General features: G+C 38.7%; 1 protein-coding gene across 2 annotated transcripts in view; it reads left to right on the top strand.

Moving 5' to 3' along the window:
- Cdep (Chondrocyte-derived ezrin-like domain containing protein) overlaps positions 1 to 10316 on the top strand; it is a 239786-nt gene extending 229470 nt beyond the window's left edge. For both annotated transcript variants that reach the window (XM_083130037.1, XM_083130036.1), the window contains 5 exons: positions 1427 to 1554; positions 1793 to 1956; positions 2252 to 2359; positions 4853 to 5004; positions 6320 to 10316. In XM_083130037.1, coding sequence (XP_082986163.1) covers positions 1427 to 1554; positions 1793 to 1956; positions 2252 to 2359; positions 4853 to 5004; positions 6320 to 6407 — 640 coding nt within the window. In that variant the 3' untranslated portion in view covers positions 6408 to 10316. The remainder of the gene's footprint in view (positions 1 to 1426; positions 1555 to 1792; positions 1957 to 2251; positions 2360 to 4852; positions 5005 to 6319) is intronic.
- Positions 10317 to 21024: the final 10708 nt, after the last annotated feature.

Below are 21024 nucleotides of genomic sequence, written 5' to 3'. Positions count from 1 at the left end.
ATTTGCAAAGATGGTGATGAATGATGATATGATGAAATTGATGAATGGACAAGTACAAACATCCAAGCCCAGTCCGGGATTCGAAACCGGGACCCCTGGCGTCGTAACGCAATGTGCTAACCACTCCGCCACAGGGGCTGGCTCAGCTTCTTATAGTATCCACAATTACTAGTACGTGGTTTCCTGGTGCCTGATTTTCAGACCTGGCGCCTAGCTCTGAAGAATATTTTTCGATCACTGGGTATAGGTAAATTTTATATCTGTACTTTATCAATATCAGACAAAATTTCATATCGTTCCATTACTAGTTTTTTTTGTTAATTTACCAATGTAACATAGCTATAAATAACCTGTAATTCAGTACAAATTTTTACATAGGATGGATATAAAGTGTTAAATAAGAATTTTATCTGATTCGGAACATTTTTCAACACTTTTATTTTTCCTGTATTGGTGACAGTTTTTCAATATGGCAGCAGTAGCACACGGATTATTGAGAACATTTAGTGTGTTCAGTGACATGCTTCCACTGCTTCGTTGCTCTTTTCGATTCCATAGTGAAATGGTGAACCTATGTTTCGTCACACGTGATGATGCAATCCAGGAAATACTGGCCTTTTCTGACATAGCTGTCCTTCAGTTCAGTACAGACTTCAACTCTTCTGTGCCGGACAAAAACAGAAAGCTGTTTTGGTACCCAGTGTGCACTAACTTTTCGGAATAGCAAAATATCATGAATTATTGTGTTTACTGTTCCTACCAAAAGATTACTCACCTTAGCAATTTCAGGTTATGCGACATTTGTTAATGATAAGCTGTTCCACATGCTGAATGTTTCCAGGAATGACTGCTGTGGGCTGGGAACCACCACAAGCGGGATTGTCGGTGACAGAAGTGCTTTACGCAATTCAAATGTCTTACTGCGACTGAGTGTTTCATCACCATACTGTGTTTGGTTTTATGCCCTCCTTCACTAAAAACTTCACCACCACACGCTGTCCCGTGTACGCGTTCACACTGTTGTCCGCCATCTTGAATACTGGTCTCTGGACTGGCATGTGCAATGAGCACTGCCTACCAGTAACAGGACACAGTTGCCAGTCCCTACTTCATGCACTACCTCCACCCTAGGATTTGTTTTTAAACCTGTAGAATGAAAAGTCCCAGATTGACTTGAACGCCCCTCGTAGTTAAAATTTTCAAGCATTGGTATCAGGTTAGTCCTAATTCTATCCCCTTACCAGATTAGGCACTGGATACTTAACTTTCCTGTGTCTGGGAAATAGCCTTCAAGGACATGGAGATAGGATTCATTGGTAGTTGTGTTAGATAATATTCCTCATTATTTACCGAGTGAACAAGTGTCTATTCATTGATATTTCCAGTAGTGGAATTGTAGTGTCTAAAATGTCCATTTATTTGATAGAGCTCTGATGCTAGCTGCCGGCAGTCAGGAGGAGAAAGACAAGTGGCTGGAGGACTTGGCAGAAGCTATCCAATCTGCACGTGAGCGGGGTGACGACAAACTGCACTACCTCAGTCTTAAGTCTTGCAGTAAGTATTTTTTAAATTTAGTCATGTTATTTTATGTCAGTATATTGTTCCATATTAGAGAAACCAAGAATGTATCTATTATGGCTAAGACAAATACTAGCTTCATGAACGAGCCTAAAAGATTTCTTTGTAACAATGTACGAGGGCTGTGGCATAAGTCATGGCAACTATATTTGTTCTCAAAGTTAAACTGCAACTGTCGTCATCATTGTTAACAACATTCTTTGTTTCATATCAGGTTCATCCGATGAGGTTCTTGATAAAACCGATATCAGTGAAGACCAGCCAAGTTCAAACCGTCCAAATGAGAAATCCTCGCCACAGCGAAGCAACACCACCGTCCACGTATGTTGGCATCGTAATACCAGCATCAGCATGAAGGATCATTTGCTATCAGTAGAGGTAAAAATATATTGAAATCCATGTCTCTAATCTCAGATAAAAGAATTCAATTTCTCCCTCTCTCCCTCTCTCTCTCTCTCTCCCTCCCCCTCTCTCCCCCTCCCTCCCTTCACATTTTACATGCATGTATCATAATAAATTATTTATAGAAAGTTTCTTATTTGCTTTATTATTCGTCTTTTTAAATGTGTAAACTAGGAATGGAAACAATTAGTAATTTTTAATTCTTACATTTTGTTTGTTTGTATATTACCCATTTTTGTAGTAACGATGCATTATTTTCCCTTTCTTTCAGAACCAACTTAGTGGCTACTTGTTGCGGAAATTTAAAAATAGTAATGGCTGGCAAAAACTATGGGTTGTTTTCACAAATTTCTGCCTCTTCTTCTACAAGACATTTCAGGTAATAATACAGTTATAAATAGTATAAATATTAATTTTTTGTAACTCATGTTGCATTTCTAACTTTCACATTGTGCAAATAGGATTAATAATTAGTTCCCTTGGACCTCCACAATGTTGTAGTGGTTACATTGTCACTTTGTAATCAAGAGATCTCGGGTCCAATACCCAGTAAGCCATACAGTGGTTGAGCTTTCACTTTAAAGTGTAGGTCCAGTCCTGATTAGCCTATCTGCACGTAAAGAGGACTTAGAATTCAAATTTGTTCCCCTGTTGTCCAAGCACATTGGGCCTTCAATTCATGATCTCACTACCAAGGATTCCAGGTTTAAATCGAGGCTTCTTCGTGGGTGTCCTTTGAAATACATACTGCATATACAGCATCTTCGGCTTAGAGGGATTGAGAAATAATTGATAATTTGAAGTGTAAGTAATGGTTTATTATCACACCTTTTTTTAACGTACCTTGATGTAGAAACACTCAGAGTTTAGGAAAATGGTCAATGCAACTCGATGTATACACCTTGAGTTGCCCTGCAGACATCAAGCTCCCGCCAAGTGTTCTGTAGAATCTGTAGAGTGATCAACACAGCTGCATTTGCAATGTGTTGTAATAATTATGCATGCTCAAGCACATGTATTCGCTATTGGTGTAACCTCTGAGAGTTTCTGTATATTGTAAAATGAAAATCATAACAATATATTCATCTGTTTTTAAACAGTGAGCATTTATTTCTCAATCCCTCTAAGCAAAACATGCTGCATTGTATTTTGACATTCTTACATATTTCAATCTATGAACTGTAACTCATGAGTGAGTGATTTCTTGAAAATATTGCCAATCCAGTTCTTGTACGTGCCTGCAAAGTGCAAAGCAATATAATGAATAATAATAATAATAATTCCCTTTATTACATTATTACATTACATACTGAATTTGCATTATCATATAATTTAGACAATTATCAACTATAAGCAACAATCATACACAAATATACAGCTATTCAATACATGTAATAAGGGGGGAACCCCCGAAGTAAGCCCGGCTCCTCCCGCCTACATTCGAGGGTATGGTCTTATTGTCCTGGTTCCTAAAAATATACCAGGACGTCAGTTGCTCCGAATTTGACGGTTCCCCCGACTTTATTTCCTCTATTTATTACTATTTGCATTTTAAAATAGGTATAATAATAATAAATTGTAATGTTATACAGGGAATATATACATGATATAATTGATGTATACAATACTTTATGTGATATTGTTTCTGTTCTGGAATCCAGAACAGATGACATGACATTACATTACATAACAATATTAATAATATTATTTTAACGACATCATGAAGAACATCCTCAATAACATTCTCGATAACGTTTCCCTGGCAGTGAGACAAGCATGCATAATATTGGAGTCGCAGAAGATTCCGTTCCGGCATTCCAGAGCGGTTTGATGTACAAGATTATTTTCCTCATCAAATCCACAGAACCCAACTCACAAGTCCAGAACCCCAGTCTGGCATACCAGAGCAGGGAGCCCAAAGAAAGGCCGCATCCTGCGCCCACACTGATTGCTATTCATTAATTAGAAAGAAGAGATAAAATTAAAATTTTGGAGTGTGATATTTGTATTTGAATTCTTTAGGGTCGTTACCGCCGCGTGCACAACTGCTGATCTGGCACACGTCCATGCAAGAGTGCAGCGTCTGCATTCCAGGGAGGGGACAAGGGATCACGACGGACAAGGAGCAATGTCCGTGTGAAGAACGATGCTTTATTGTCGTTGTTTCTCTACATTATAAAATGGCATCCTATCACGCCCGTCTCACTACCAGGGGTCATAACTTTTTGTTTTATTACATTATTATTTAATTATTTAATCAATGTAACGGGAGTGATTAATGTTTATGAAACTAAAAATATCCCTTTATTACCTTCACCTGTTAAAATTATATATGTTTAAAGTACAAGAAATATAAACATTAATATATTACATAAGAAAAATAGAATATGTTTAACCATGCTAAGCGTACAACTTGTGTAAGTTAATTGAACGCAATGAACATATTAGATGTTGTTAAATTATAATCTTAAATTGTAATTCTAATCTCAGTCCTGAGCTCAACTTCCAGGGAGTCCACTGGCTTCCAGCGGTGATTCATTTATTTGATCTAATTTGATCAGATGAGCTTTCTTAAGTAAATTAAAAATCTCCAGAAGGGAAGCTCCCGGGATGGCAGTTTCTTGTTTTGGGATTTATTTTTTTAATTAATTTTTTAAAATTTGTTTCTTTAGCATTTTTTGGTCCTCCCTGGGGATCGAGCTGACATCATTTACTTAACACTGCTGTTCCTCCTAACGCCGTTCCATCCGTCTCATGTACTTCCTGTGTCGCTCCCCAGGGATGAATATAATACAATATAATGAATATTGTGTATGTAAAATGAAGTTTTGCCTTTCCAAGTTATAATCGTTTGTGGTTTGTTCTTGCTCAGGATGACTTCCCCCTGGCCAGCCTCCCCCTACTTGGGTACACAGTGAGCACACCCAACGAGAAGGATGGAATCATGAAGGACTACGTGTTCAAGCTACAGTTCAAGAATCATGTGTACTTCTTCCGGGCAGAGAGCGAATATACATTTGGAAGGTGAGTGTTCGGGATGTGTATCAGAAATTTATTTACCAAAGCGGCCCCTGCAGCTGGATATTTTGTAACCTTAGGTAAGATTGTGATTTGCCTAGTGTACATTTCTCAGTCACATATCCTAACTTCATTGTCATAAAAATAGTAATATAAAAACAGGCTTGTAAAAAAGGGCGTAGAATAACACAACACCAACTATCATCAGATGACTACAGCACTAATATGGTCTAATTCTGGTTCACCTTATATGAAGAAATTCACAATGTCTCACCATCTTGTAGTGTGTTCTGCATGTCCAGTTAATTATAAATAATGCATTTTCAAGCCCAATTTTGTAAGTCATTGACAAGGACGTAAGTAGGGGGAGGTTCTACACTCCTCCTGAAATACTTACTGGTAAGTATTAAAATTAAACAATCAGGTTGTGCTTGTTTAGCAGTTGTATAATTGACGGTTATTTTCCACAAAACTTACACAAAGGCAAGAATTAAATTGGAAACATATGGCTTTGAATTGGCAGTACCTATGAGGAGTATGGTTTTAGAAGTGATATCGGACAGGGCCACACAGAGCCTGTCCGTGGCGATCAGCCAGTGGTAGAAGTGCAACGTTGTACAGTTAGGAAACCGTACTGTACTTGCACCAGTTAGGAAACCGTACTGTACTTTTCTTGCACGCATGAAGTTTTCATAAAAAACTCACCACTTTAAATTCACAAGGCAAAAATATCAATTTAAAGCATATTAATTGACGTTGGAAGAAGTGTGTGGTGTACATGTACATACTGTGTCGCGCATTATAAAACAGGGTAAAACATCTACCTCAGAAATCTGTGAACCCCTATTCTCTCCTGGGAAACAAACTAGAAAACAGAAAACTGTTACTAGCTTATATGACTGAAAAAGATGTACTCCACCATTCTGCAGTCTTTCCCTTCCGCTAGCAGTTAGTTTGGCAATAGCACTGGCTGCGTATCGACTGAACTCGTGTTCCTTCTAAAAGTGTACGCCATATAAGAAGATTCATGAACACTGTTACTTATAACAATATGCATAAAATATCAATTAGGAACTTAATTTTCATTGAGTGGGCAAACTTTACTTTTTTATTATTCAATAAATATTAGATTTTTTATTTTTTTGACATTATTTTTCTGACGATACATGCTTGGGCATTGATTTGTTTTTACATATGCGAACATGTATATTCATTATACTCTACCGTTAATTCATTACAAATAAACATTTTTGCTTGCTTTATTTGCAATGGAAAAATGCGCACATGGATATAGTTCATCTTACATATTTTTCCTCTTCAGATGGATGGAAGTAATCAGCAGTGCCACCCAGCATTCGGGCCGCATCAGACTGTTCAGCCGGAAGGACAGTGCACAAGACAGTGGATAATTAGCCTAGAACGAACCACACGTCAGCTTCCCAAATACAAAGACTTCTCATGAATGAATGAATGAGTGGGTATACATGATTGAGTGTTTGAAACCTGTCCTTACCCTATTTGCAACATACCCAGGAATGAATCTTAAGTACCGCAGTACGTAAAGGATACCCATCTTTGAAACAAGGGATATTTTCCTGAGCATATCTACACTGTAAGATTTTCAATTGTTATGTTAGCTAGATTGAGCTTCCATTGCAGATTCAAAAATGTTACGAACCGTACAATGAAAATTCTAATGTCATTGTAATCTCAATAACTATCTTTACATTACTTGTTCTGCACAGAAATCTAGTTAACAATTTTTTTCTTATGTGTACATATGACATGATTTCACATCATTATTTGCAGTAGTATTGGAATATTAAAGACCAGTAAATTTATATTGTTAGAAAATAAATATTATTAACTTAAAATATATTGTTTGTAAAATATAAGAATTTAACTTAAGGGCATTTTGTTTAAACTGACGTACATAAATACAGTTAAGTACTTCCAAGTGTAAACTGGACAACTTATTTTTTTTCATGCACAGGTTGTTTAATCATAACAATAATTTTAATGTGGTTAATAGATTTAGCAGACTATAATTTATAAATATGAAAGCACAGCACCATCAGGTCAGAAAAATGTTATGGCATTCCATGACTTGAGTCTAATGGAACTTAATCACCTTTTGTGTTAATCTTAAATTATTATTGAGTGAATTGTTGATTTTATATAATTAATTCATGTAACCACCTGACTACTGCAATAGATTTTGCTTTTAAAAATAAACTGTGTATATAGACATGCACGTCACAGAACAAAGATGTATTAGGAATTGTAGTTTTCGTGGTGATGTGATTCGAACAAGTGTTCTCTGATTACCAGCCAGGTTAATTTCATTAGCATCCATTTCAAGAGCATAGCATCATCAGCAGATGAGGATATATTAATTTTACCAATATATTCATAAATTCTGACTCAGTCAGATGCAGGATGATGATGATTATATTCATAAAATGAATATCCAAATTGCAGAATTTTGCATTACGTTGCAGGGTTTTGTAGAAATACTGAATCTAAAAATATCAGAAATTTTGTAAATGGTGCAATGGCTCAGCTTTAAAAATATAGTGCAACCCCAATTTTAAATTCCCAAATTTTACATTTTCCGCATCATAAGTTTTTTTTCATTTTGATTCCCTGAAGAACGTTAAATCTATAATAACTCAAATTGTAATCAAGACTTTGATTGTACATAGAAGTTCCATTCAGTTTTCAAAGCATTTCTATGTTGTATGTTTTCTTTCTCTGTATTAATAGCCTCTGTATTACATTACAAAGCCATAGCACATGTGTTAGCAGGTGGAACATTTCATAGGCACGCTAATGTTCATGTTGAAATGTTATAAAGCAGTACTTAAGATTATGATGTACTAAACACACCATAAACTCTTGAAAGTTAGTAATTCTCATATCACACCTTTTAAAGTAAACCAACAATGGCAACCAGACTCTTAATGGAACTGAATAAAGTATACTAAAGATATGGCAGCTTTTTAAAAGTATCTTAGTTGTTACATTTTTTATATTTTGTATGTTAAACCATATGATTTTCCACAAATTTTAATTTTTGATATAGTGATAATGTTAACATGTTGATTTGCATATGGTTCTTGTTTTGCGAGTCATCGTGTAAATATAAATTCAGCAAATATTTCAATGTTATGAAGAACCTAAAATATAAACTTGTAAAAGTCCAAAAACAGTGAAGTTTGAAAATTACTCTTAAATATTTCCAACATCACAATATATGCAATTAAATCTTCTCTTGACATGGGGGTAAAGCATGAAGAAATGTGTTCAATGTAAATATTTTATTACAGAATATAATGTTAGCAATTATTGAATGTTTAACTGATGCTATAAATATGTGTGTGTGTTTGTATAGAAGAGTGATATTATTTTTCAAATACTTCACCATTTTTTACATTGACGCGGGAGCAGCTACATTTGGATGTGTTCAGTTAAAATGCAATAATAATGTTATTCCTAACCTGATAATGTTTATTGAGAGCCATGATTGACTGACTGTCTACAATTATTTACTCATAATGCATAATATTATTGTGTTACATCTCTTCACTGACATTGCCAGCAACTAGGCGTTTGATGTGACAATTCTTTTTTTCTTATATATAACATTAAATCATATAATTGGGAATAAAATTTCAATCTTGTATGAGAAGTGAAATGTGTGCCAAGAAACACCAGGATTAAATAACATAAGCATTATATTATTATTGAACTGTTATACTAGATATAACTAATGAATTATCTTAATAGTTTTATTAGTGGAAGTGCATTATATATTAAATGCCCCATTTACTATATGTACATAAAACACTTTTTAAGAATCATATATATGTAGCATGTAGTTATCAATTGGGTATAGGTGAAAAGTAAAATAAAAAAGATAAATACGATATTTTGATAACTTGTATATATGTATATTAGAATTTTAAGCATATACTCTCTTTTTATGACTATATGATTACCATATACTGTGGACTCTCTTCAATTCGAATAAAAGTTTATTCGCCTTGGAACCATCTCTAATAACTTCCTGTTTTCATTATTTAAAATTTTGGACAATTCAAATGTTTTTTATTGAGTTCGAATTAAAAAGAGTTCAGTGTATTGTGGTAAACTGAATACACTGTTTTTGAGATGGCAGTTTTGCCAAATATATTAAGTGGAGCTTCATATGAGAAATTATCACCGAATTTAAATGGTGCATAACATACACCAAGCATATATTTAGTATATGTACTGCAGCCTCACGACTTGCTACCTTTTCTCCAATGCTGAAGTTTTGACTTTGTAAACAGTAAATTTTGTGCATATATATTTTTTTAAAAATAAAAATTCAAGAATATAGTTTCTTAAGCACTAAATCAAATAATTTATAAGATGTTAATTTTAGGGTAGAAAAATACCCTTAGAAGGAGGTTTATCTAATAATTTTATGGGTACACGTACTCTAACAAAGAAGAAAAAGAAGTCATACTTTTCCCCTTGCATTAAAATTTGTTTTGCACATTTATAGCATTCAAAATTTTTGTTGATGATTCTTATTTGGAAGTAATGAGGACATTGAAACTATTAACATGTTAAATTTAGAATATCAAATTTATAAGTGCACTTTCATATTTTTAATAATATTGATGTAAAATTTTATGGTGCTAAATAGGTATTATTCATCCATGCAATGCAAGTTGAAATACGGTATATATTCAATCCTTTAATCAAGGAAATAGCATAACAGTATTAATTTTTGTAAAAATTTATTCACTGAATAGCGATAGTGCCAAGAATATTTCTAAATGTATGGTTTCTATAGAGTAATGCATGTTACGAACATTTATAGTTGTTAAATAAGAAAATTATTGCACTCTCAGTGGTAAACCCATATACAAATATTGTCTAGTAATTTGATTCCATGTGAAATGATTTTCAGGAAATCATTTTAAAAATACTCTAGGGATGGTCTCATAAGGAAGTCTTATAGTATAGACTAGTTGGTCACTCCTTTTCTTTGATACCTTAATGTTTGTGAGGCATGTTAGAATTTATAAGGAAATCGAATAGTGGTGTACTTGTAGAGTTTGTGTATGCTAACAGTGTCAAAACTGTTTGTTGGAATATGTTGAATATTTTTAATAAGTCTTTTAAACATGTTACAATTTTGTTGAAAGTAAACTGGTTTGTATTATCTGTCCATGTACATACAACATTGAACTGTACTGTAGCAGTGTATCCTTTAATATATGTGCACTGTGGTTCTATTGAGAAGAATTAAAGTATATTTCAAACTCTTAGATATGTCTTTTTCAAGCTTTACAGGCCAAGTGGTCTATATTGCAGTGTGACGTTGGGTTTAGGTACAGGGATCAAGTCACGCTGGGACGTAGCTCAGTGAAATGAAGAATATACACTTCGAATTTTGCGACTCGTTGGCTACCTCTACCTTAGAAAATGAAGGAACTTTGTAGTTAGTGTTGGCTGAACGTCATTCACCCCTTACATAGCTCCTGTTGCTGTGGCCGTTGGTGGTTGTGAATATACTGGCACCCTGGAGACAGAGGAGAGATCACTGACCTTGATGTCGGGTGGCAACTGGTGACAGAGGTGGCAGGCAATTCAGCAGACAGTCATGCTGGATGTGATTCTCCAGATCCCGGGCTAACTGTTTGGCTTGGCTTCTTGCTCCTGTCAGACCGGAACCATTGTGGTAGTGTTATAGACTGGATGCTGCCTCCTAATCTGTCTGTACATCTTGGCAAGCTGTGTCAATGTTCTCCGCAAGTCTCCTCAAAAGATATTGTGTGTAGATTTCACATCTCCAGGTTTTTTTTATTAGTCCTGTGCAGTCTAAGGCATCATGCTTTGGGATGCGGACAGGTTCGGGTCTCCAGGGGGAAGCATAACAACTTTTCTCCTAATATTTTGGCCTGTGTATGGGGCCAGTGGCCACCCACCATCGTGAGGAAATTACGGAGCTACGAATGAGTAATGTAACCCGGTAATGGAAACCTACAACAACGATTGGGGGTTTGTCGTGCTGACCACACATCACTACATATCTGGTTGAATGATTTCCCACCTGCTGAGGTGGGGCTGGCAGTCATTTGGTAGGTCCTGCCCCTCACAGGCTGTTGTGTTATTCTTATTATTGATAGGGGTTTTTATTGTTCAGATTTTCCTCCCGATGTGGTGGACTTTGCACCTCCAGCTTTTCAGTAGGAATATCCGTCAGAGGTGGAAAGTTACAGTGGAGGTGGTTTACCACTGGCAAGTCCAGCTGACTGCAAAACCAAGTGGAAATTTCTTATCACTCGGTTCTGCATCCAGGGGAAGTTGGGGTGAATGAGTGTTCAGCTGGTGAACTTCAGGATCTTTCATTAAATGAAGACCATGAATTTAATGCTCCCAATTCCTTCTTCAATATAGCAACCTCCACCACGTGGCAGAAATTAATGTGTCATTTCTTGAAAACTACAAATGATAATTTAGTTCTGTCTTTTGCGTTATTTTATATACTTATTAAGGTATGACATACCGGAATGACAAAACAATATATTTATTGTTACTATTTTTAACAAATGCATTTTGAAAATTTCGATTCTTCCCCTAAAAAAACTATTTTGAAAATGTCAATTTTTCTGCTCCCAAAAATTATATGTAACTTACGAATGGTATTACAGAAGGTTATTCGCTTTATCCGACCATGTTTGACGGGTACTCACCTGAAGAGATACCGTGCCGCTACCACCGATCATGTTCTATTGGACCCCCAGCATTGTGGACTATCACCCGGCATCGCAGTTTCTATTGCAGCAAGCTCCGGCTCTGGACAGGCATGGGAATTCTGTCCCACTCCTCCCTGCAAGCTTTCCATAGACCATCCAGGGTGTGCAGGCGGCGATGTTGATGATGTCGTTTCAACAGTCCAAAAGCGCAGAAATCTATTGGGACTGGCATCTGGGCTTTTCACAGGAATGTCTTCAAACGGAATGACACGAATTCCTAATTCCTCTGCCATTTCCTGATAAAAAGGTAGTGATGTTCTGGCGGTATGACTCGAAGCCTTGTCCATATGGATCATCACCTGGTTCGCGTCCATTTCATACAATTGTGGGATGTGTCTCCGATAGATAGGTGTCAGAATGGAGTCTTGGATGTATCTGGCATTCACCTTCACGTTTTTGTCCAACTTGCATATCATCAACTTACCCTCATATCCGAATCCCGTCACAACCATAAAGCCACGAGGGAAACTTTCCCTGCACTGACGAACAAAGTTGCTGCACCCCTTGCCGTCGATGTCACAGTATGTGATCACCCGAATGTGACCACCAGCAGTGAGATGGACATATGATTCACCCATTGTGACAACTTTCTTTCATTTGGAACCCGCCAGGTATTTTTCATACAGTTTCACCATGCGTACGTATGAAAACTTAGCATGGCAAAGGGCCATTACATAACCCTCCCAATACCGGTTGATTTTCGGTGCCATTTTATAACATTCACTACCAACACTCGCAAACCTACAAGGTCAGACACAACCCTACTCCCGCCAGCAGACCCATAGTTCCAGCATGATACACCAGGTGGCAGCACCGAATCGACAATGGTCAGATATAAAGCGAACAACCTCTGTATTCTTCAACAATCGATTTTTGCTGGTATGTTTTAAATGTAATAATGACAGCAACAACAACAACAACAAAAAAACAACAACTTTTTTACAATGTGTGGCAATTAGGAGTCCAGTGGGACACGTGCAATTTTCAAATTACCTGAAAATTAAGATTTCCTAAAATTTTGCATATTTTCCATTGTTGAGTCTGAATTTTAGTTTTAAGTCCACTTTATGCACAGGATGTCTAATGAGGACTGGACCTACTGTTTATAGTGGAATCCAAAGCACTTGTGCCTCCACCAGATATCATACCTGGGACCTTCTTAATTGCAAGGTGACATTACCACTATGCCATTGGGGACGCTTGTTTTTCTTCTGTAACTGAGGGATGGGGATTACATGTCCTCGAAGAGTGGTCTTTTGTCATGCTTTCCTGCAAATTAGATCCATCCAGCATCCATAGCGTTAATGGATTTTTCCATAGGATGGCAACACTGCTTTGCTTGTACAGGGTATGGCAACTGAACTGGACGGTTTTTAATTACAAAGAAAAGCAATCAAGTCAATTTAATACATGTACTACATCTCAAAGCTGCAACGTCCTTCCTGCTCGGGAAAGGGTGCCTACTACACCTACACGAGCACGTCAGCTGGGTGCAAGTCTACTAACTTGGCCATGACCAATCAGTAGCACCATACGCTCTGCAAAGTTTTACCCATCATGCTAACCTTTCCTCCAGCGGTGGTATGAGACTCTATTTCACTCAGGGATCGGGAATAAGTACACTGTCCAACGTTAGAGAAAGTTTAATGAATGTAGCTGGATACACTTATGCAACTATAAACGTTGTAAGTTTAGCACACGCCCGTGTAGGATATTACACTCACTTGGCCAATATATTGCCACACAATGGGGGGAGAATGGCTTCTGCAAACTGGGAACAGATACACTGCTGCGCTGTCCTCTGGGGTCGTATCCTTAGCTCCAACAAACGTCAGGAAGTGCAGTCCTTTGCTAGCGCCGACTTCTATAGCTGCAGGCTTTTACAGGGAACTGTTGGCTTTCGGGGAACAAAGGGGCATCTATTAGGGTCACCCTCACGATAACCGTAGTATTTCACTGACCTGTAATTTACCTTCTGGGCGGTTGCCTAGAAACCCCACACCACACTACCCTGGCGGGGTGCCGCAGGTTGATAGGGGGAGGAAGCCTCTCGCAACAAGCGGAGCGGGTCCTCTCACTCTAAAGTGGAGTTTTTCTCTCTCGCCAATAAGCGGAGTGGGTATCTCTCACTCGAAAGTGGAGTGGGTTCTCTTGCCAAAGGCAGAGTTTAACCTCTCTCGCTGGAAGGCGGAGTGCGGCTTTTCTCGGGTGCTTGGCCTCTCGCAAGAGCGGAGTGCACCTTCCTTCCTTCCTTCTTTAAGAAGCTTGGCCTCTCGCAAGAGCGGAGTGCTCCTTTCTTCCGGGTCAGTTGGTAAGAGAGATCTTATCGTGAGCCGACCTGAAAGCCAACTCAAGAAAATCTGCTCCGCGGCTGGTTATATAGCCTCGGTTCAGGTAGCGCCTCTAGCGCCGTTCACGCGAACTACGTGGAACCGTGCTAGAGCAGGTAAGGCCATCTCTACGGCAGTCAATTGAACTACGTGCACAAGGCACAAACGATGAATACATATAATATTAAACGTGTGCTAAACGTTAATATACAATTATCAGATAAATAATACATATTCTTTGCGACCACGCAGGGACCGATTAACATTACAACTCAGCATAATATGCTAACACAAAGCACCTGACCTCATTATTACCATTTACAAAGAATGGTTAATATAAATAACGTTGACAGAGTTACTTATTAACACAGAATAATAACACTCAGAAACTAAATAATTGTGATGACCTTGCAGGATCATTACAAATGCCCCTCCCTTGGGGAAAAATTTTGAAGAAATTTAAAGTTCTTACTTCATATTAGAATTTCTGAAAATTTTTTAACATTCAAATTAATAGTTTGCTTCTGACATCTGTCACTTCTTCAAGTTTTTATATCTCTTACACTCGGAATTCTTGGATGCTATAAGCTAAGAGTGCAGGAGAGAAGTCACACACTAATTAGTCTGACACGACTGTGACCTCTGGTTGCTTAGAAAGTCTCTAGTAGTTTCGACCGCTCTTTCTCTTCCCAAAGACCATTGATTTCCTGCATCTGGGGGCTCATATTCTCGTTGCTGATTTCCAGAGTAGTATGTCCTGGAAGTACGAGGTTCATCTCTATTAAGTCCTTCTCTCTGGGCACCAGATCTCCAGTTTCTATCTTGATACCTTTGGAAATTTCTCCTTGGTTCACCACGTCTGGAACGCTCAAATCGCCCTCTATTACGTTGAGAGTTCAAGCTTCTGGAACTTTGACTACTTCTATCTTCTTCTGCTGTGCGAACTTCAACACCACGTACTTGGAGATTACTTTGATTTTTATCTTCCCTGCTTCTGAGTTCAGATTTATTTCTCCAAGCCTCAGGTTCATCAAATAAATCAAAGTCCTTTAAAAACTGAGCCAACTGATTCATCTGCTTTGGAGCACGAGCTAAACAGAGATTTCGCACTCGGTATGGCAACTGACCAATAATTAGGCTAACAACTTCACTTTCCCTGAAACTCACAGCCAAATTACGATATGCAGCATAAACACTCCAAGCATAGCTTTCTAAGTTCTCGTGAACTTGCCGATTAAAACGTCTGTTTCTAACAGCAGCCAATTGTCTCTGTTTTGCCCTTTCAGAGGCAAATTCCTCCCTGAATTTGTCACAAAAGTCATCGTAGTCATCGAAGTCGTCTATATTTCCTGACAACCAATGTTCTGCATTGCCTGTAAACACACGAGGTAACAATTCAAGACGATAGTTATCTGGTACCTGCATCAGTTCAAAACTTACATTGAGATCCCGCAGATACTTTTCAGCTGACTGCGCTTCTATGTTGCCGCTGAATTTTGGAAGGCAGGCTATATCAGACATTCTTGGCATCTTATAATAACTCTTTCTTCTAGGAGGGGATTCGTCTTTATTATAACCCTCGAGAGGTTTTCTTCTTTCATCCACTTGGGTAGGATCTGTCGAGTACAAGTTCCTGGCAATATAAGGTTGTTTATTAGGAGAAACACTGGGATTGATGCATCTATCAGAACAAGACAAATTTGAATTATCCTTACGGAAAGTTTCATGCACACTCTTCATTTCCTCCTGCAGAGCATTGATTCTGTGAATAAACATTTCACTCTGTTCCTTCAATTCTTCCCGAAGAACAGTTTCAAGTCTCTGGGATTTAGCTTCCAATAGGTTCACTTTTTCAATCACTGACTTCTCAATAGCACTAGACCGCTCCTCTAAGGAGTGTACCACAGACTCAAATTCCTTTACTTTGTCTTCATTACTTTCATATAATTTCATTTTCTCTAGCAGTTGCCCCACCAATTCCAGGCAAGTACTTATGTTTTCTTCAACTTTATCTTTCCAAGACTCCAATTGTTGGCTGACTACTTCCCCTACTCGTTCATTTAACTTTTTAGCGACTTGGCAAATATCTTCCTTTAATTGCCCAGTAAGTGCCTGTAACTCTCTTCTATGTTTTTCATCTTCCTCCTCCTTCTCTTGTTTTCTCTTTTCTTCTAGACTTTCCACTAATTTCTGAAACATCTCCAAGTCTTCTTGTCTTCTAGCTTCCGACTCTTTTTTTTCAAGTTCTCTTTTCTCTTCAAATTCTCGCTTCTCAAGTTCTCTTTTCTCTTCCTGAATCTGCATTATAGTTTTAAGCTCTTGCAGCTCTTGCTTTCTTTCAGCAGCTTCTAGGAGTCTCTTCTCTTCTACTGCAGCCATTTCTTTTTTTCGCTGTTTCTCTTCCTCAATCTTTTCATTTTTCCTTTCCTCTTTATCCTTCATCAACCAGTCTAGTAAACCTTGAGCTACTGGAGTCTGAGCAGAGAAACTTGGCTCTGGATCGGAGGTTACGGAAGGCATTGACAAACACGTCTGACACAAAAGTTCACCTTCAGTTATATTAGTCATCTCTTTACCTTCACAGTGCCAATGGAAATTTTTATGACGCTGGCTACACTGGAATGAGTCTTTTCGCTCTCCCTGGTTCCTACAGCAAGCAAATTCAGTCTCTACCTCCATTGTCTTCTTAGATCTGCTTCGTAGAGTCTTCCCTGCTTTATCACTGTCCATGGTTTCACGTAAGTTCTCCACTTTAAAAGCGGCAAAATACTTTGAAAGGGTGCTTCCAGCTGTTTAACACAACCACTAGTATTTCCGATAACAGTTCACACTAGTATTGCACTTGCCAGTAATGTAAACAGTTCGGGTATATTCACTTCGGGCCCCACGGTGTAAGCGCCAAATAACTTTGCAAAACTACTGTATCGGCTCACGTGCTGACACAATATAACTTTGCCTCAGGCTCCACTATGTAAGAGTCAAATAACATTGCTTCGGGCTCTACTCTGTATCAATTAACTTTCTTATCGGTCTCCACGTTAAGTCACCAAACAACTTGACACAGTGTCCACACTAGTTTGGCACAATCGGGCTACACTTACTTATTTCCACTTCGGGCGACACGTTGTGCACAATCGAGCCCCACGTTGGGATGCCAATTAACTTTGCAACGTCCTTCCTGCTCGGGAAAGGGTGCCTACTACACCTACACGAGCACGTCAGCTGGGTGCAAGTCTACTAACTTGGCCACGACCAATCAGTAGCACCATACGCTCTGCAAAGTTTTACCCATCATGCTAACCTTTCCTCCAGCGGTGGTATGAGACTCTATTTCACTCAGGGATCGGGAATAAGTACACTGTCCAACGTTAGAGAAAGTTTAATGAATGTAGCTGGATACACTTATGCAACTATAAACGTTGTAAGTTTAGCACACGCCCGTGTAGGATATTACACTCACTTGGCCAATATATTGCCACACAATGGGGGGAGAATGGCTTCTGCAAACTGGGAACAGATACACTGCTGCGCTGTCCTCTGGGGTCGTATCCTTAGCTCCAACAAACGTCAGGAAGTGCAGTCCTTTGCTAGCGCCGACTTCTATAGCTGCAGGCTTTTACAGGGAACTGTTGGCTTTCGGGGAACAAAGGGGCATCTATTAGGGTCACCCTCACGATAACCGTAGTATTTCACTGACCTGTAATTTACCTTCTGGGCGGTTGCCTAGAAACCCCACACCACACTACCCTGGCGGGGTGCCGCAGGTTGATAGGGGGAGGAAGCCTCTCGCAACAAGCGGAGCGGGTCCTCTCACTCTAAAGTGGAGTTTTTCTCTCTTGCCAATAAGCGGAGTGGGTATCTCTCACTCGAAAGTGGAGTGGGTTCTCTTGCCAAAGGCAGAGTTTAACCTCTCTCGCTGGAAGGCGGAGTGCGGCTTTTCTCGGGTGCTTGGCCTCTCGCAAGAGCGGAGTGCACCTTCCTTCCTTCCTTCTTTAAGAAGCTTGGCCTCTCGCAAGAGCGGAGTGCTCCTTTCTTCCGGGTCAGTTGGTAAGAGAGATCTTATCGTGAGCCGACCTGAAAGCCAACTCAAGAAAATCTGCTCCGCGGCTGGTTATATAGCCTCGGTTCAGGTAGCGCCTCTAGCGCCGTTCACGCGAACTACGTGGAACCGTGCTAGAGCAGGTAAGGCCATCTCTACGGCAGTCAATTGAACTACGTGCACAAGGCACAAACGATGAATACATATAATATTAAACGTGTGCTAAACGTTAATATACAATTATCAGATAAATAATACATATTCTTTGCGACCACGCAGGGACCGATTAACATTACAACTCAGCATAATATGCTAACACAAAGCACCTGACCTCATTATTACCATTTACAAAGAATGGTTAATATAAATAACGTTGACAGAGTTACTTATTAACACAGAATAATAACACTCAGAAACTAAATAATTGTGATGACCTTGCAGGATCATTACAAATGCCCCTCCCTTGGGGAAAAATTTTGAAGAAATTTAAAGTTCTTACTTCATATTAGAATTTCTGAAAATTTTTTAACATTCAAATTAATAGTTTGCTTCTGACATCTGTCACTTCTTCAAGTTTTTATATCTCTTACACTCGGAATTCTTGGATGCTATAAGCTAAGAGTGCAGGAGAGAAGTCACACACTAATTAGTCTGACACGACTGTGACCTCTGGTTGCTTAGAAAGTCTCTAGTAGTTTCGACCGCTCTTTCTCTTCCCAAAGACCATTGATTTCCTGCATCTGGGGGCTCATATTCTCGTTGCTGATTTCCAGAGTAGTATGTCCTGGAAGTACGAGGTTCATCTCTATTAAGTCCTTCTCTCTGGGCACCAGATCTCCAGTTTCTATCTTGATACCTTTGGAAATTTCTCCTTGGTTCACCACGTCTGGAACGCTCAAATCGCCCTCTATTACGTTGAGAGTTCAAGCTTCTGGAACTTTGACTACTTCTATCTTCTTCTGCTGTGCGAACTTCAACACCACGTACTTGGAGATTACTTTGATTTTTATCTTCCCTGCTTCTGAGTTCAGATTTATTTCTCCAAGCCTCAGGTTCATCAAATAAATCAAAGTCCTTTAAAAACTGAGCCAACTGATTCATCTGCTTTGGAGCACGAGCTAAACAGAGATTTCGCACTCGGTATGGCAACTGACCAATAATTAGGCTAACAACTTCACTTTCCCTGAAACTCACAGCCAAATTACGATATGCAGCATAAACACTCCAAGCATAGCTTTCTAAGTTCTCGTGAACTTGCCGATTAAAACGTCTGTTTCTAACAGCAGCCAATTGTCTCTGTTTTGCCCTTTCAGAGGCAAATTCCTCCCTGAATTTGTCACAAAAGTCATCGTAGTCATCGAAGTCGTCTATATTTCCTGACAACCAATGTTCTGCATTGCCTGTAAACACACGAGGTAACAATTCAAGACGATAGTTATCTGGTACCTGCATCAGTTCAAAACTTACATTGAGATCCCGCAGATACTTTTCAGCTGACTGCGCTTCTATGTTGCCGCTGAATTTTGGAAGGCAGGCTATATCAGACATTCTTGGCATCTTATAATAACTCTTTCTTCTAGGAGGGGATTCGTCTTTATTATAACCCTCGAGAGGTTTTCTTCTTTCATCCACTTGGGTAGGATCTGTCGAGTACAAGTTCCTGGCAATATAAGGTTGTTTATTAGGAGAAACACTGGGATTGATGCATCTATCAGAACAAGACAAATTTGAATTATCCTTACGGAAAGTTTCATGCACACTCTTCATTTCCTCCTGCAGAGCATTGATTCTGTGAATAAACATTTCACTCTGTTCCTTCAATTCTTCCCGAAGAACAGTTTCAAGTCTCTGGGATTTAGCTTCCAATAGGTTCACTTTTTCAATCACTGACTTCTCAATAGCACTAGACCGCTCCTCTAAGGAGTGTACCACAGACTCAAATTCCTTTACTTTGTCTTCATTACTTTCATATAATTTCATTTTCTCTAGCAGTTGCCCCACCAATTCCAGGCAAGTACTTATGTTTTCTTCAACTTTATCTTTCCAAGACTCCAATTGTTGGCTGACTACTTCCCCTACTCGTTCATTTAACTTTTTAGCGACTTGGCAAATATCTTCCTTTAATTGCCCAGTAAGTGCCTGTAACTCTCTTCTATGTTTTTCATCTTCCTCCTCCTTCTCTTGTTTTCTCTTTTCTTCTAGACTTTCCACTAATTTCTGAAACATCTCCAAGTCTTCTTGTCTTCTAGCTTCCGACTCTTTTTTTTCAAGTTCTCTTTTCTCTTCAAATTCTCGCTTCTCAAGTTCTCTTTTCTCTTCCTGAATCTGCATTATAGTTTTAAGCTCTTGCAGCTCTTGCTTTCTTTCAGCAGCTTCTAGGAGTCTCTTCTCTTCTACTGCAGCCATTTCTTTTTTTCGCTGTTTCTCTTCCTCAATCTTTTCATTTTTCCTTTCCTCTTTATCCTTCATCAACCAGTCTAGTAAACCTTGAGCTACTGGAGTCTGAGCAGAGAAACTTGGCTCTGGATCGGAGGTTACGGAAGGCATTGACAAACACGTCTGACACAAAAGTTCACCTTCAGTTATATTAGTCATCTCTTTACCTTCACAGTGCCAATGGAAATTTTTATGACGCTGGCTACACTGGAATGAGTCTTTTCGCTCTCCCTGGTTCCTACAGCAAGCAAATTCAGTCTCTACCTCCATTGTCTTCTTAGATCTGCTTCGTAGAGTCTTCCCTGCTTTATCACTGTCCATGGTTTCACGTAAGTTCTCCACTTTAAAAGCGGCAAAATACTTTGAAAGGGTGCTTCCAGCTGTTTAACACAACCACTAGTATTTC

Source organism: Lepisma saccharinum, chromosome 10 (assembly GCF_977018435.1).
Source record: "Lepisma saccharinum chromosome 10, izLepSacc3.1, whole genome shotgun sequence".
In the NCBI taxonomy this organism is placed as follows: domain Eukaryota; kingdom Metazoa; phylum Arthropoda; class Insecta; order Zygentoma; family Lepismatidae; genus Lepisma; species Lepisma saccharinum.
This window is presented reverse-complemented; position numbering and strand designations above follow the sequence as displayed.